Source organism: Arabidopsis lyrata (assembly GCF_000004255.2).
Source record: "Arabidopsis lyrata subsp. lyrata unplaced genomic scaffold ARALYscaffold_3, whole genome shotgun sequence".
NCBI lineage: Eukaryota > Viridiplantae > Streptophyta > Magnoliopsida > Brassicales > Brassicaceae > Arabidopsis > Arabidopsis lyrata.
This window is the reverse complement of record NW_003302553.1, coordinates 862,177-878,959: the sequence shown is the minus strand read 5'-3', so window position 1 is coordinate 878,959 and position 16,783 is coordinate 862,177. Positions and strand designations below refer to the sequence as shown.

At 39.9% G+C, this 16,783-nt stretch overlaps 6 protein-coding genes across 6 annotated transcripts; 3 read left to right on the top strand and 3 right to left on the bottom strand.

The window, feature by feature from the left end:
- The first annotated feature begins 811 nt into the window (after positions 1-811).
- Positions 812-2,682, top strand: LOC9318339. The gene is made up of 2 exons (XM_021032286.1): positions 812-2,499; positions 2,581-2,682. Exon 1 carries the CDS (start codon positions 1,472-1,474, stop codon positions 1,934-1,936), a length of 465 nt encoding a protein of 154 aa, XP_020887945.1. The 5' UTR covers positions 812-1,471; the 3' UTR covers positions 1,937-2,499; positions 2,581-2,682.
- A 12-nt stretch (positions 2,683-2,694) lies between these two features.
- On the top strand, positions 2,695-4,159 carry LOC110230205. Its single transcript, XM_021032283.1, has 2 exons — positions 2,695-3,839; positions 3,936-4,159. Exons 1-2 carry the CDS (start codon positions 2,733-2,735, stop codon positions 4,122-4,124), a joined length of 1,296 nt encoding a protein of 431 aa, XP_020887942.1. The 5' UTR covers positions 2,695-2,732; the 3' UTR covers positions 4,125-4,159.
- A 377-nt stretch (positions 4,160-4,536) lies between these two features.
- LOC9320420 (uncharacterized protein At4g04775) lies at positions 4,537-5,031 on the bottom strand. The gene has a single exon (XM_002882225.2). It carries the CDS (start codon positions 5,029-5,031, stop codon positions 4,537-4,539), a length of 495 nt encoding a protein of 164 aa, XP_002882271.1.
- Positions 5,032-5,515: 484 nt separating this feature from the next.
- On the top strand, positions 5,516-7,210 carry LOC9318338 (NADH dehydrogenase [ubiquinone] iron-sulfur protein 6, mitochondrial). The gene is made up of 3 exons (XM_002884307.2): positions 5,516-5,740; positions 6,666-6,750; positions 6,858-7,210. The coding sequence occupies exons 1-3, from the start codon at positions 5,603-5,605 to the stop codon at positions 6,965-6,967; spliced, it is 333 nt and encodes a 110-aa protein (XP_002884353.1). The 5' UTR covers positions 5,516-5,602; the 3' UTR covers positions 6,968-7,210.
- Positions 7,211-7,890: 680 nt separating this feature from the next.
- Positions 7,891-11,728, bottom strand: LOC9318337 (ATPase family AAA domain-containing protein 3). The gene is made up of 8 exons (XM_021032282.1): positions 11,164-11,728; positions 10,774-10,869; positions 10,447-10,557; positions 10,043-10,352; positions 9,691-9,781; positions 9,166-9,490; positions 8,781-8,929; positions 7,891-8,694 (listed from the first exon to the last, which is right to left on the bottom strand). Exons 1-8 carry the CDS (start codon positions 11,467-11,469, stop codon positions 8,187-8,189), a joined length of 1,896 nt encoding a protein of 631 aa, XP_020887941.1. The 5' UTR covers positions 11,470-11,728; the 3' UTR covers positions 7,891-8,186.
- Positions 11,729-11,770: 42 nt separating this feature from the next.
- LOC9318336 (cellulose synthase-like protein D3) lies at positions 11,771-16,705 on the bottom strand. The gene is made up of 4 exons (XM_021032281.1): positions 16,200-16,705; positions 14,896-15,822; positions 14,011-14,818; positions 11,771-13,767 (listed from the first exon to the last, which is right to left on the bottom strand). Exons 2-4 carry the CDS (start codon positions 15,774-15,776, stop codon positions 12,019-12,021), a joined length of 3,438 nt encoding a protein of 1,145 aa, XP_020887940.1. The 5' UTR covers positions 15,777-15,822; positions 16,200-16,705; the 3' UTR covers positions 11,771-12,018.
- Positions 16,706-16,783: the final 78 nt, after the last annotated feature.

Below are 16,783 nucleotides of genomic sequence, written 5' to 3'. Positions count from 1 at the left end.
ATTTAGATATATATATATATATATATATATTGCTGTTTTAGTTTATTAATATATATATATATATATATATCTGTTTTAGTTTTTTTTTATTAATATATATATATATATATATATCTGTTTTATTAATATACATATATATATCTGTTTTAGTTTATTAATATATATATATGTTTAGTGTTTTTTTTTTGTCGTCTAGATTTATTATTTATTGCAAATTATGAAAACTGTTACATAGACGATTCTACAACGGACAATTCCTTCCGATCCTTATTAGATCCACACTTCTTTCACCTTCTTTACTTCCTTCTTCACGGTGATCAACCAATGGGCCAAGGGGGCTTCCACATATATCTGTTTTAGTTACAATTAAAAAATATTTCATCAATGATTTACATGTCTATTGATTTTATATATGCTAGAGTATTTTAGATCAGAATTAAAAATTTATAAAAAGGAAAAAAGATTGCCAGCACCCTGAACTATTGGAGAATACATGGCCACACATGGCAACTAAATTAACGGACCTTTAACTACTTGAAGTATATGTATATCATGACCACATATTCGAATTATATGCCGTCATGTATTGTACACCACAGACATAGAATTTCGGTTAACTGGTATAAAATCTCCGGGGTTGACTAATCGTTGACTCGTCGGAACCCACTTTAAAACCGGGTCTGAGACTTTTTGACCCAACACCACGACCCGCTCCATCACCCGCTCCAGATGTTGGGCCTTTGTAATGGGCTAAAATTAAAAAAAAATGGCCATATTTGTTGAAGCCCTAATCTTCTCGTGTAAAACAGGAACGCCACCACAGAGTAAAAATGTTTTACTTTCGATCTGTGAAGAACAAAAATCCTCTTTTCACTTAGGGTTTATGAGAGATTGGAAGCGTTTGGAAGTAGAGAAGACGAATCCGGTGACATTGTTGATTGAAATAGAGATAGAAGACGAATTCGCGATTTCTTTCTCGTTCCAATGAGGTAAATTTATGCTTGCGGTTTGATTTGGTAACTTTTGGGGTTTATTACGACAACAAGTTGTGGGTTTTACTGGGTCTGAGCATGTGGGCAAATGGGGATGTTGTCGGAACCTTTTAGGGTTGATTTGGGGATTTCCTTTGGTCAAGAGAAGAAAAAAATCGAGTTCACACTAGTCTCAATTAAAAAATCGAGTTCACACTAGTCTCAAAATCGAGTCTCAAAATGATATAGACTTGTCTAGTTTGTGTCGGCTTTTGTTTGTCTTTACTTACATTGTTTATGTCTAGAAATTGCTTCTATTCACATTGTTAAATCCGTTTGTTTTCTTTTCTTTTTGGTATTTTGGTAGTCAGAAGATTACGGTGAAGGTGAAATGTCATTATTCTGGCTGCTTCAAGACAGAGGGTGGAGTGTTAAGCTACGGTGATGGAAAAGTTGATGTCTTGGAAGTGGATTCTTTGACAATCTTTGAAGATGTTGCCATGCATTTGGTTGCAAAAGACAGTAATCTCATTGGGAAGATGTGGTTCAAGCTACCTTTCGAGGACGTGTCAGATAGGATCCCTCTGTGGGAGAATGTTGAGGAGAACAAGAAGAAGTTGGTTGCAAAAGCACGCTGGATGGGAGAGGTTGACATATACTTTGAGAAGCCAATTGAATTTTCACTTAATGAAGAAGTCACAGAACCTGCAAATAAGGAATCCACAGACACAACAACTGCTACAAAGAAAGCCTCAAAGGCAGCTGGTGTGAAGGTCAGAAATAAGAGAAAATTAGTTACCAAAGAGGTTGTGTGTCAAGATGAAGACAGTGATGGTCAGAGATCAGACGCAGGTTTGTCTGAATCATCAGACTCTGATATGGAAGCTGACATTGCTGAGGAAGAGGCTGTGAATGTTGAGGAGGAAGAGATTGCAGTGTTCAACAGTCACAATTATGAGGAATAGATTCCAGATGAAGACGAAGTCTATCCTGCAACTGATGATGAATCTGGTGATGAGGAAGCACAAGCAGAGAGGTTGGTTAAGAGGGGTTTACCAGATGGTGTCTTCAGTTTAAGGCAGGTGTTTTGTAGTGGAATTGACTTTAAGAAGAATGTGGTCAAATATGTTTTGAAGACCAGAAGAACTGTTGTTTATGATAGATGGGAAAAGGAGAGACTTGGTGCTAAATGTAAAGGAAAAGGATGTAGCTGGAAAATTTATTGTGCTATAGAGAACCCGATTGGAAAGTGGATGGTGAAGACCTATTTTCCTGACCATCAATGTCATCCAACAGGTAGGTGTGAGATTATAAAGACTCCTGTTATTGCTGATTTGTTCTTGGAAGACATTAGAAGAGATCCAGAGATGAGTGGTCCAGAGATAAAGGATGAGATGAAGAGGAGATACAACATTATCATCTCACCAAACCAGGCTAAAGTTGCAAGAAGACGTGTATTTGATAAGCTGCAAGCTGAATGCGATAACCAGTTTGCAAGGTTAAGAGATTATGAGCAGCAACTACTTGAGTAAGTATAACCATTGTAAATAGATTTAGTCTTTGTTGTTTACTTTCTGGTTTGACTAACTGTTTTTTTTTCTCTTTGTAGGTCCAATTTGCATACTACAGTGGAGATTAATACAACAACAAGAGCTGATGGCAGTGAGGCATTTCATCAAATGTACATCTGCTTTGAAGCGTTGAGGACTGCTTGGAAGCAGACCAATCATTGGTCTAGATGGTACATTTTTGAAGAACTCGATGAAAGGGATGATGCTTACTGCTGTTGGAAGGGATCCTAATAATCAGATATTTCCAATAGCATGGGCTGTGGTGGACTGTGAGAACAATCCAAATTGGGAATGGTTTGTTGGCAAGTTGAAGAGAGATTTGGGCTTGGGATTAGGTGAGAACATCACTCTCATTTCTGACATGCATAGAGGCTTGATTCATGGGATTGCTACTGAGTTACCAATGGCTGAGCATCGAGCTTGTGCTAGGCATATCTACTCGAACTTGAAGAAAAATCACAAGGCTGACATGTTGAAGCCATTGTTCTGGAGAGTTGCAAGCAGCTACAACCTAGGTGATTATAAGGAAAATTTGGCTATTTTCAAGGAGTTTGATGCACAGGCTTGTCAGGCTCTACTTCAAAAGGATCCAACGACATGGTGTAGGGCATTCTTTAGGGTTGGTTGTTGTTGTGCTGATACACACAACAATCATACTGAGTCATATAATAGAACTTTGAAGATTGCAAGGAGGAAGCCGTTTGTCCAGATGTTAGAGTTAATAAGAAGAGATGCGATGCAAAGGGTTGCCAATAGGTCCACAATTGCTGAAAAAGAAACTGCAAAATACACCAAAAAAGCAAGGACAGAAGTGCAGAAATCGTGTGAAGGAGCTCAATATTGTGCAATGGTTAGAACCACTGGCGGGGAGTATGAGATTGTTGAATTTGGAATGGGATATGCAGTGAGCTTGAGTGGTCGGTCTTGTGCATGCAGGATGTGGGATTTGACTGGTATTCCATGTCGCCATGCTGTATGTGCAATCAGGGAGATGAATTTTGAAGTGGAAGACTATATCTCAGACTATTACTTGACTGCAAAATGGCAAGAGACATATAGGAGAGGTTTGAAACCTGTGAATGGATCTAAATTCTGGCCAGATTCAGGAAGACCAAGGATTGCAGCACCACCTTTCAAGCGTCCTGCAGGGAGACCTAAGGGCAAGGCAAGGATCAAGAGTTTAAATGAATCACCACGCAAAAAAAAATCTGAAACAAAAGTTGGTCGGGAAGGAAGAATTGTGCATTGTGGTCTTTGTGGTGAAGCTGGTCATAATTCAAGAAAGTGTCCTCATGAGGTATAAAGTCCTTTTATATACTACTTAGGTCTCATTTTCATCTAACTAAACTCTAACTCAGTTTGTGTGTTTTTTTTTTCATATTTCTTTCCATAGTCTCCAGAGAGCAGGGCAAAGAGACTGAAACAAAACGATGTCCCTCAATTGGAAGCTCAAGATCATGTTGAAATGGAAGCAGCTTTTGCAGCAATGGAACAGGCAGAACCTGAAGCTCAACCTGAAGTGCAAGATGTTTCTTCATCCGCACCTCAGATTAGCTTTATCAATAGGATACTATTTGGATGAGTGGATGGTATGTAGAGGGTGTAGAAGGTTTTTTGGTCATGTATTTGATCATGTGTTATACTTAATCGGCTTGTTTTGGTCATGTCTAACACTTAATCGGCTTGTTTTGGTCAAGTATTTGGGGATGTTAACTCGTTTTGTTATTATGTTTTGGTCATGTATTTGGTGATGTTAACACTTAATCGGCTTGGTTTTGGACACATAATTTAGCTTCTTTTTGGTCATGTAATCAAATAGCTTTGAGACAATTTCATTACCAAACTATTTCATTACCAAACTACAAATTCAATACCAAACTACAAATTCAATACCAAACTACAAATTTATTACCAAACAAGAACTCTTTACCAAACTAAAACAAGACAAACGAACTACTCAAGCTTGATGAAAATGCTCTACTTAAGACAATAACTCAACTACAGACAATGACTCCAATGGCACATACAAGTAAACCAGTCAAACCCGTGATGATGACTCGTTGGCGATACACAGTCTTTTCTAGCTCATCAATCTTAGCCTTTGTCTTCAATCCGATATCAATTGACTCTTTCTCTTCATCGTCGGAATCAATTGATGATATCTCCCCTTTATGCCTCTCCAAATGCTCACGGAGCTCCATGATTGTCACTGTTAGTTGATCGATAATCTTGTTCTTCGCATTAATTTCAGCTTCAGCTTCTATCAACCCTATTTTCGGCAATCCTTTCACCGTTTCTTCTTCAAACCACCTAAAGAACTTGCAGTGTGCATTACCTCCTTCCTTGTACAATTGACACCCAAAAAACCTTCGATTTGGATTTTTCTCCGTTTTCGATTTGTAGATCTTAGCCGGCAATCCACAATCACACACTTTTCGACCTCCATTTGTACTCCTAAAGCTGCTAGAAGATCCCGAACTTAATTCCATCGTCTCTCCTCCTTCGAAATCCTTTTGCACGATGAAGAATAAACAAGAACCCTAAAATTGATTTTTTGATTTTGGGGTAAACAGAGGAGTGGATCGATTATGGCTTCAACAAATATGGCCATTTTTTTTAAATTTTGGCCCATTACAAAGGCCCAACATCTGGAGCGGGTGATAGAGCGGGTCGTGGTGTCGGATCAAAAAGTCTCAGACCCGGTTTTAAAGTGGGTTCCGACGAGTCAACAATTAGTCAACCCCGGAGATTTTATACCAGTTAACCGAAATTCTATGTCTGTGGTGTACAATACATGACGGCTTCCACATATATCTGTTTTAGTTACAATTAAAAAATATTTCATCAATGATTTACATGTCTATTGATTTTATATATTCTCCAATAGTTCTGGCAATCTTTTTTCCTTATAAAAACTCAAAGGCCTATATGCTTCAAATAAGTGGGCTTTTTGTTATAAGGAAGGCCCAAGTAAACTCGTTCTTCCTGGAGCGCTTCACGAACAATCTCTCTCTCGCTCTCTCGATAGGAGAAACTTGTGATTTTCTCGGTGTTGGAGCAATGGCGTCAAATCTCCTGAAAGCCCTAATCCGATCGCAGATTCTTCCATCTTCGAGGAGGAATTTTAGTGTGGCGACCACACAACTCGGCATTCCAACAGACGATCTAGTCGGCAATCACACCGCCAAATGGATGCAGGTACTCTTCGCGATTATGAGTTCTTACCGTGAATAAATCTGTACAAGGACTTATATCGTGAATTTAATCTGGGAATTACACTAATTTGCGGGAATTACTCGGGGAATTAGTCTCGGTGATCTCCTCTAGGGTTAGATCGTAATTTGGCATCTTTACGATTTCTGAAAATTGTTGCTAGTGAGTCTCTCTACTCTCTAGTCGTTTGAATAACTGAAGAAATTTGTTTCGATTTTGGATCAGTGTTCATAAAGTCATGATATCTGTTAGAAACTGCATAGAAGTTGTTTGGATTTTGAGGACATTAGGTTTATGTTTCACAAGTATTACTGCTTTTTTCTGTACTATTACATGGAGAATTTGTTGTTAACTGATGAAAAGTTATTGAAAACTATATGCGCTAAAATCTTTTCGTATGTGTAATAAGCGATACAAATCATATTTTAAATAGGTCAATCTTCATAACCATTACCTTCACAGCTATGATCTTGGAGTTAGTTCCTTTCGCTGATTAATTTTGGGATTTGGAAAGTTACCTATGCTATTTTACTGTTAACTTTAAATTTGTTAGTGAAATCAATAAGTTGGTTTGAGCTTTCTCCTTTTATGCTGTCACTACTCTTTGACACCAGATCATCTTACCCTTGTTATCAATGCTTGATAAAATTATGAAGAGATCATTCATCAATCATCACATACTATCCCTAGTTAAAGATGGCAGCTCTGCTTTCGTTGAAAACTAATGATTTAATTTAGTGAATTGTTTGGTTTGGTGAGACTTTCAAACTCGTATATATAATAGAAATTGCATAGGCTCTATACCACTCCTTTTTCTGATATATTATGAAGTTTGTTTATCACATTTTGTTTACTTTTGACACGTTCCTGGTTGTTTTAATTAATGCGGTTAAGGAACTAATCTCTACAGGATAGAAGCAAGAAATCACCTATGGAACTGATCAGTGAGGTTCCACCTATCAAAGTTGATGGAAGGATTGCTGCTTGTGAAGGAGGTTTGTCTCCTCTTTTCCTCAGTGGTTCAAGATATTTGATTAAGTGCGATTATCTAAATGAGCAAAACAGAAATTGATATATGAATTGACTTTTGTATTACTTGCAGACACCAATCCGGCCCTGGGTCATCCAATCGAGTTCATATGCCTCGACCTAGATGAGCCTGCGATCTGCAAGTACTGCGGCCTTCGCTATGTTCAAGATCATCACCACTAAGCCAAATTCTGAAAGTTAATGTCTGGTCTCTTTCCCTTTTTAATTGCATTTTTATGTTTGTGTATTGTTTTTATGGTGCCTCGACATCTTCAGCTATAATATCTAATAAAGGATTCGATCAAAGTCTGGTAAGTTTGGTATTGTTTGATCTCACTTGAGCACTCGTCATGTTGTAACATCCAATATCTGATATCACTGTCTTTTCAATGCTATTGAGCTCGAAAAAAAGCTTGGGGTTTGCTATATAACCAGTGTCGAGTAATGGCCCCCTTTTGTTATCAAGAGTCATATGAAATTTATATATTTAAATAAATACAAATTATCGAGTTTTTCTCTCTCTTGAAAATTCGTCTAAATGATGCGTTTAAGCTGATTAAAAGCGCAAGAACCCTACAAATCGGAGCGCAACAAGATTTTACTAGGCCTAAAGGGCCCACTATAGGCCTATGGAATCTAATTGCACGTGAGGCGCATGTGCCACTAAAATTGAAGACGAGAACATAAAAATAAACCAACGCGCACCTATAGCGCGTAAACACCACGGAGACCAAACGGCTGGACTATAGTCCAGGGATTTCGTCGTTTTCAGCAAAATTTAAATAAAAGGCGCGTGGAAATATGTCTTTTGGTTTTTATTTTAACTCAGTGCCTGAATGCGCATTACCGTCAAAGAAGCTAGGTGAGGATAATTAACTGTGATGTGATCACTATTTGATTTTGATTGCACATTTTACTATCATAACGTGATTTCCATCTCGTAAAAACCTGCGTTTCAGATTTGTCTGAACAAGATGATCATCATCATCAATCATCGCAAGTAATAAAAATGGTGATGCTCGCCGCTTTGCGAAGCTAAGAAGAATCCAAGCCACGCCACATAAAATTATCACGAATCCAAATTTGATCAATGTTTGAGAAACGAATTCAGATATTTTGTATATATATTAGTCTTTTAAACCAAAGTGTTATTATTATCGCTACAATCTTTAACGAGATATTTCTCAATTTTATGTAATAACTAGTTTAGTTTGAGCTTGGTCAGTCAGACCAATGATTTAAAGCAATAAGACAAGCACAAAACCTCTCCTTCACCAAAAAAGGAGAAACAATAGGAATTAAAATCTCTGCTAAAACTTCCTAACCAACATGAGAGATTTTGTGCATCTTGGCAAAAGTCTGAAGATGACACCATTTGATTAATTTTTGGGTTTATATCTCATCATTTCGAGTCCGTTCCAGCCAATTTTCTTCTCTGTTGATGCTCTGCAACTTTGTACTCAACAACCTCTCTAAATAGCACAGAGTCCAACACGCAGTCCTCACTTCCATAAACAGCTGCTTGAACACTTGCCATCAGTTTCGCAATCTCTCTACCTGAAAACCCTTCGGTTTTTGCAGCTGCTTCCTTTAAGAGCTCCTCAGTGACACCCTTTATCTCGATCTTCTGCTGTTCTTTCTTGAAGAGGCGGTCAAACAAACTCGGCTTTTTTGGACCAGCCTCAGCTATGTACTTTTCTAGATATAGGTTTAGAAGCTTGAACCGCTCTTCTTCTCCAGGTAAGGGGAATTCAAGAACTTCATCGACACGGTCAGCCACAGCTGAGTCTAGGTCACCAGGTCGGTTAGTAGCAAGTGCTAAGACTATGTCTTTGGACTGATCACCCGTACGAAAGAGAAGAGCATTTAGAGCACTCCTTTGGGCTTCACTCATGTATGTTTTGTTCCTCCTGTTAAATTCCAATGAACACATTAAAACCATAAACAAACAGTTGAAATGATCAGCCTGTGATATGATATGAGTAATAGCACTTACTCGCACAAAAATGCATCGGCTTCATCAATGAAGAGCAATAAACCTCTCTTAGACTTTTTGCCCCAATCAAACAGTTGGTGAATTTTTGTAACAGCCTGAGATCCAAGGGGAGCAACATCTCCACCAGTCATCAGTGCATAATCCAAACCCTACACGAATTACGGACATTAGGAAAATAAGAATAGTGAAGGAACAAAACTCCGAGAATCTCATGAGCAACCTAAAACTAAGAGCTCAAGTTCAACTTTCAGATGTATTTGGAAATCAGTAACTACCATTTTCTGCTCTACCGTCCTAAATGTATCTGCTAGAGACTCAATCGTCCATTTGGGTGTCTTATAACAATTTTTATAATAACGTAAATGTATATGGAAAGAATGCATACAGATTTACGAGCCAGCTCTCTGGCAGCCATTGTTTTTCCTGTTCCTGGAGGACCGTAGAAAAGCACATTTCGGAAAGGAGCCTGATGGAGTTTTGTGTTGGCGGTTGCATTAGCTAAGTGCTCAATTCTCCTTTGTAGGGGAGGATGCAGAATAACATCACCAAACCCTTGTCCACTTTTGGAAGCTGGCTCCTTACCCCGCAATGTGGACATTACACGAGAAAGCGAACCAGACCAAGGGTACTTGCCTCTTGATGATTCTCGGATTAACGATGGTTGTCCTAATATTCTGTCCACATAGCTCCAGATGACCCTTGCACCTTCTCTGCAACAAGCAATTCAGCAACCAGCTAAGTCTATATTTCACTATTGTATAAAAAATGACTGACAGGTAATATAATCAAGAAATGTAAACGAGAAATTTGCTAGTCAATGGCATAAACACTTCCTCAACCCTTCAACAACAAGAACTCCCGATTATGGCATTTTCTTCCTCAACATTCAGACTACATATCTAGTCTTTACCTCGTTGTGTAGATTCCAGCTGCTAGAGCAGTTACACCCCCAACAGCAACAACCAGTTTATTTTGATCCGTCAGAATTGCACGTAAACCGCCTAGAAAAACAAGAATAAAGTGTCAAACACCTGTTAAAACAATTAGTATTTCCATTTATTTGTGCAATGTATAGATTACGAGGTCACACATCTATTCTAATCACAAATTCATGGCACCCGATCACTAAGACTTTAATTGGAAATGGGTCTACACAGGGATTTTCCATGTCTAGTTAAAACCTGCCAAAAAAGATGACTGAAGCCAACAAGAATCTAGACAACAAAAAAGATGATTTCCATGTATGGAAATAAATCTCACACCTCCAATATGGTCAAATGTTGTGTTTATGGCAGCAACCCATTTCTCTCTTTCTGCATTTGCACGATCAACAAGCATTCTTCTGTTTACATCTTCAGCAAGCCTAGCTTCATGGGCTCTTCCTTCCGCTTCTGCTATAGCTTTGACCCTGATGGTCTCACGTTCAATCTCAGCCTTCTCCCTCTCAGTTTGTCGTCTCTGCGCCTGGATCTGTTCCTCAGTAGCTCGTCGAGCTTGTTCCTGCCTAATTGCCGAATCTTCTTGCATTTTCACAAGTTCTTGATTTCTTGCTCTATGGAACTCATTCTCGGCCTGTAAAACGATACACACACATCACATAACAAAAGCTGTTAGAGAGAAAAAAAGAAGCTACCAGTGTTGAAAAATTGTTTTGAGAGTTACATGCCTGCATCCTCTTTCTTGCCAAGTCATCTTCATAACGGGCCATCTGTGATTTTGTCTGTGCTTGGTGCTGAGCAAGTTTTTTCTGTTCATCATATATAACCTTATGCCTCTCCTGTAAAATGGAATATGTCAGGCACACAATTTCGTTGTCAAGAAGCAGCTAAACCGAATAATGATATTGATGCAGAGAATATGTCTCATAGTGACCACTGGAAGCAGGTTTTGTCACAAGACATTATTTTCAACTTTAGTTGTAACACCATTATTCAAAAATATATAAACAGACATCCAAATAATGGATAATAAACTTAAAGTTAGATGATCTCACAGTTTCAGCTTGTGCTTGCATAGCTTTAAACTCTTGTGCCTTCGTTGCAAACTCAGTTTGCTTTGTCTCTTCTTGCTGCTTAATACTTTCAAAAACCTACCAGAACCAAATACACAACAACTGTGAGCTCAACCACAACTGATAAACACACAGAAATAGAACAATTCTGAGATCCAACACAGAGTGCTACCATTTTCAAGCTCAAACCCATCATTTTTAGGTTCATCATACAAATTATAACCTAAAAGAATCCATTTCTCAGATTTCACTTCACTAAACGAAGATCAGTAAATACAACTCTTATCAGGTAGAGAAACCTTCCTATGTAGCCTTTCCTAAACGTAAGCATGATTCGATTCCACAAAATTCCTAACTATAGAAAGAGAGAACCTTTTTCGCGTAAGAGGAATTGTTAATCTCTTTCAAGGCTTTAGCTCCTCGCTCCAGTGCCTCCGGATCGAAACCACCGGAACTCGTCCTAGGATTATCATTCCGAGCTCGCGGAGGAGCTGAAGATTCTTCAGCAGCTGTCGACGGTGGCTTCTGAGTTTGAGACGGCGGCTGCTGCTGAGGATTCGCAGAAGTAGAGAATCCAGAGAGATTGAAAGGACCATCTGCAGAAGCGACTTTAGATTGCGCAAGAGAAGCCGATGCTGCTAGGGCTGAAATCAAACCAATCGCACATTTCTGAGCCATAATTTTCTGGGAAACGAGGTTTAGGGTTCTTCAAGATTCGAGAATGCTGTAAGAAAAAGTTATTTATGTAGAAGAAATTGGCTTGGAGAAGAAGAAATTCGAAGCCGGAATATCTGTTGCCATTAGAAATCTCGACGACTAGGTTCTCAAGGTTTAGGTAGGGTTTCGGCGGGACAGCCATTTACGGGTTTAGCTTAATGGATCGGTTTCTGGATAACTTGACCCAATAACCCGACCCGTTTTAGTTCTTAAATAAAAAGGTTTATGAAGCAATCAACCAATTAAAACTCTGGCATTTGAATTAAATTGAAAGTAATTGTCGATTAACAGTAGTAGCATAAATAATTCCATCAACAGATTACAAAAATTTAAAAAGACAAATAAAAAAATGTCCTTTTTCAACAGACAAAAAAAAAAAAGACAATGAGAGAAGTTCTTGACTTGCTCTATCTTTGGCTCAACTATACTTTTGTGTTTCTTGGCCAATCTCTGTCTCCATCTTTGTAGGGGATCAAAAGATAGAGAATTTTGAGAAACCAGACCTATGAATCATGGGAAAGTGAAAGATCCTCCGATTTGAGTGGAACCAGCAGGTGGATTAATGGCAACCCAAAGCAGAGAAATGGTGATGGCAACAAGTCCAGACCAAACATATACAATGGTTGGAGTCCTTCCTCTTCTTCCCATAAGCCCTTTAGCGAATGGATAAAGATGAGCCAGTACCCAGAAACTGAAGAACACTCCTCCAATCAACTTACTCCACTGCGGAATCACACTGTATATCGTCCTGCTAAACCCGACCGCGATCGCGATGAGATTCACCATCATGATTGTGATTGGTGGGATCATGAGGGATGTCCATTTCACAATGTACAGATCCGCAAATTCGTCATCTACATCCTCTCCTCCGGATTTAGATGTCAATGTGAATGAGATTTCGATTCCGGCAACAACTTTGAGCAGCCCTTGGATAACCGCGGCTAAGTGAGCGCTTGTTCCTCCAATGAGCCAGAACTGCTCGTTTCGCCACCATTCCTCGAGTGAGATTCCTGACCATTTGATCTCGAGGAGAGCGAGTAAACAGAGTGTAATGGAGATGATTAAGAGGTAGACAAGGAATGTGACATTGAGTGTTTGGACTATGAATTGGCCTGAGAATAGGGAGAGAGCGGGGAGGAAGCAGTACACTATGAGGAAGAATGATGTGAACGGGTAGATTCCGACGTTTAGGTAAGCGATTCTCTGGAGGATTTTCATTCTCGGGCTAGCAAAGAAGGCATTGTTTTTTGAGAAGAAGATCTCTACCGAGCCAGTAGCCCATCGGAGAACCTGGTGAAGCCTATCCGTCAAGTTGATTGGAGCTGTGCCACGGAAAGCATCCCTTTTGGTCACACAGTAAACCGATTTCCAGCCTCGGTTATGCATTCTATAACCTGTGACCACATCTTCCGTGACAGATCCATAAATCCAACCGATCCGAGATCCCCACTCGGTTTTATCCTCGTACCAACAAGAGATGACGGCTATGGCTTCTGCCACAGTTGATGCATCGAGAAGCTCGCGAGGAATGGTGAGAGCTCCGGGTGGTCGTCCGTTTTGCACAGCTGGGTGATCCGCAAGAGGACGACCTTGGAACTCGGCAACCGGAATTGAATCGATAAGGAAAGTGGAGTTTCCGAATTTCTTTGGAACCAAAGAAAGATTCATCTCTTCATCATCATCTGAGTCACCACCCATCCTCAAAGATCGGTTTTCTTCTGGGACACGGCTTTTCTTCTTCTTGCGAGAGAAGCAGCAACTGCAGAATCCGGGATGGTGTTCTTTAGCCCGGGGCGGATCGAATCCGTACAACGCGATTCTTCTAAAGAGACAACCCGTTCCGACATATACCGGACCCATTAAACCATCAAGAGCTCTCATGTTCACATCAAAGAAGACTGTGTTATGATTCGCATAACGATCTGATGGGTCAATACCTTCAAACCGTTGCGGAAACTGAACGTAGCAAAGCCGGTCACCACCTCGATCCATCATGAAACACATTCCTTCTCTTAAAGCTTGAGAGTTGTATATGTAATGATCACAATCAAGATTGAGTATGAATGGACCGTTGGACATAATTGCAGAAGCTCGGACCAGCGCATTCATGGCTCCTGCTTTCTTGTTATGATCATAACCCGGTCGCTTCTCGCGCGAAACATAGACAAGAAGCGGAAGACGAATGTCAACATCTGTAAGATCTAAGAACCCTTCAGACACTCCATGTAATGGCTCATCACTCGGCGGCTTCAACATCACCTGCATTTATCAAAATTTTTTGAAAAACATTGATCTTAGAGATGGCATAGAAACTGAACCAAACCATATAGGAAGCAAAATTGTTAAACCTAAAGTAACCAAAATTTGTTAAACTAAATCAAACCGAATTTTTTTTCAAGATTATTCACAATTGAACCAAACTCCGGCTCCAGTTCAGTTATGAACGAAATAAAATGCTCCAAACTAAATAAGTATGAAATAACTGAACTTAACCAATTGTACCTGAATGATACCAGCATGGTCACTGCGGGAATGATCAGGACTAGAATTTATCCAAGTGCCAGGCCAATGAGTACCATCAGCCATCCATGTAGCTTTAGGAATCTTGACTGGCTCTACTACCTCATCATCTCTGTTCTGTCTCTGCAGCTTCATGGCCTTAATCTCTTCCCTTGCGTGGTAAGCATCAGAACGGCGCCTGATGGAGTCAGGCAAGCTGTTGATCCTAACCTTAAACTCATCATACTCACGCTTCACCCGTCTCCGATCCTTAACGAAATCAGCCTTCACTTTGTTCTTGTAAGGATCTCTTTTAAGACTAAAGTATGAATCCGGATTCCTCGGCTCGATATTGTGTTTACGGCAGAAAGGAACCCACATGTTTGCAAAACTCGCTGCTTCAGCCATGGCTTCAAATGTCAAAAGCGCTCCTCCATCATCTGAAACATAGCAAGCAAGCTTTTCGACAGGGTAGTCAGCAGCAAGAATCGATAAAATGGTGTTGGAAGTGACAAGAGGAGGTTCTTTCTCTGGATCTGCTGTAGATACAAACATATCGAGTCCTGGGAGATCAGATTTCCCAGTCGGGTTGCTCGGTGTAGGTGTTTCGAATTTTTCTTTAAGAACATTGAGATCCGTAGCTCGGTTAATCGGACACAGCTTTGGAAGCTGATCAAGAAGCCAAGATAAGGCGAACCATAGCTCACAAACCACAGACATTCCCCATAGCCATATTGCATCTTGGTTTTTGTGCTTAATCCTCCACATCAAGAAAAGCGCAAGAACAACAATTCGGATAACAATCAAAAGCCTGCACGAGAAAATCAAATGTGTCAGTAAAAGTTTGAACAAATGGCAATATTCTGAAATAAGAACAAACTTTTTCACCTGTAAGGACTGATAACACCTGCAGGAATCTGCAGTTTCCGAGTAAGCGGTCTCCACGGTCGGCTCATCAGATCCTGCGGCCCCATACCGTGGCCATTCCCATCCTTGTCACTCCCAAAATTCCCGTCTTTTGTCCAGAAAGCATTACCGAAACCGTAAGTCCCACTAGTCTCAAACAACCATCTATTGTGATCAAAATCCCCAGTTTGACTCCTCATCAAACCAGACTTAGTCGACTTCATCAATGACAATCTCCTGTCCATCTTGGGCCCACCCGATGGTGGCGGAAGCATAGGCCGTTGCTGCTGCTTGTTATCAGCAAAATCCGCCAAATCCGTGTTCCTGTAAGGCTCCTTACACCCGGGACACATCCCGCCAGTTTTCACAGCATCCACAAAGCAATCCCTACAGATTTTGAAATCACACTCACAAGGAAGAAGATCTTGACCTCTCTCGTCACTCATCACCTTCACATCACAACCAGGAACCGCACAAGACGATCCTTTAGCACCCGCCATCTGCGGATGGCTAGTTTCCGTGTCGATCACTTTGTCCATAAGATGAGCCCGAGTCACGCTGTTAAAACCGCCAGTGAACAACGAATTCGACACATACTGCTCCTCAACCTTCTGAGAGATGGATGGATCCATAGGCTGGTTATCAGGAGTTGGCGGAATATGAACCGTATAGCTAGTGAGATCAACACTTCCAAGTTCGCTATCGAGATCATCTCTGGAGTAGTTGACATAGCGCCCAGAGGCAGTCCTGCGGGCAAATGTGACAGTGTTTGACACAGGCTGCTGGTGCCTCCCAGCTTCAGCAGCATCAGAGTTTGTTGATAGATTGGATCTACTGTTTGTATAATGATTATTAGACGCCATTGTCTAATAATAGCAAAATCCACCGGACTTTGTAGCCGGCAGATCCCTGAAAGAAAGCAAAAAAGAAAAATTGGTCAAATCTTCTAGTCATTGTTACAAATCACACAATTTTCATAAGATCTTAAACTCCAAATCATCATGATATAAACAAACAGATCATCAATAGATCTAAGCTTGAAGAAGAACAAATCAAATTATTCAATTATCCATAAAGAAAGGTAATGATAATAGTCAAAATCATAACCCCACCAAAAGAGGGAAAAACTAAATCACTAGCTCAATTTCAAACTCTCACACAAACCATATATGTTCCCACAAATAATCAAAATCTCAAGAATCGAACTGGATCCTTCCACATTCCGAGTATAAGACAAGACAATCTCTCACACAAACTAAGCAAGAAGTTCAAGGATGTTACAGTACCTGAGAGTCTGTAACAGAGCAAAGGTTAAGCTTCAGATCTTCTTCAACCGATAGGTATGTTAGACAGAGAGAAGAAAACAATTTCTTTAATTTAACAAATCGGATTATGAAGGAATCAATGTGATCGTGTTGCCAAACTAGTTAAGGAGAAGAAGAAGAAGAAGAAGAAGAGACGAGGAAGGGACTTAGTCGTGAGCAAATACATCAGCACTACTACTGCTTTACTAATACACGTTATGATGGCAACGATAACCCTCAATTTTTTAATTCTGGAGATCTCTCGGAAATTTTTATATAATAATAAAATCGGGGATGAAAGAAGAAGGAGATTCAAAGATCTCTCAGCTGGTTGATGGTTTTTTTTTTAAACTGAAATAGTAAGCTTTTGAGACGGTAACAGTGACGACGACTGTCAAAACGCCGGCGAGAGAAGAAACCGGCGGAGATTTCTTTTTTAACCTTTTGGAATCCTTTTTGAGTTGAGATTTTCGGACAAGGTAGCGAATTAAAAGGCCCCATTATTATTTTATTATTTATTATAAAAAACGCGTTCGATGTATAAAAAAATGGAAATTTGGGAAAGT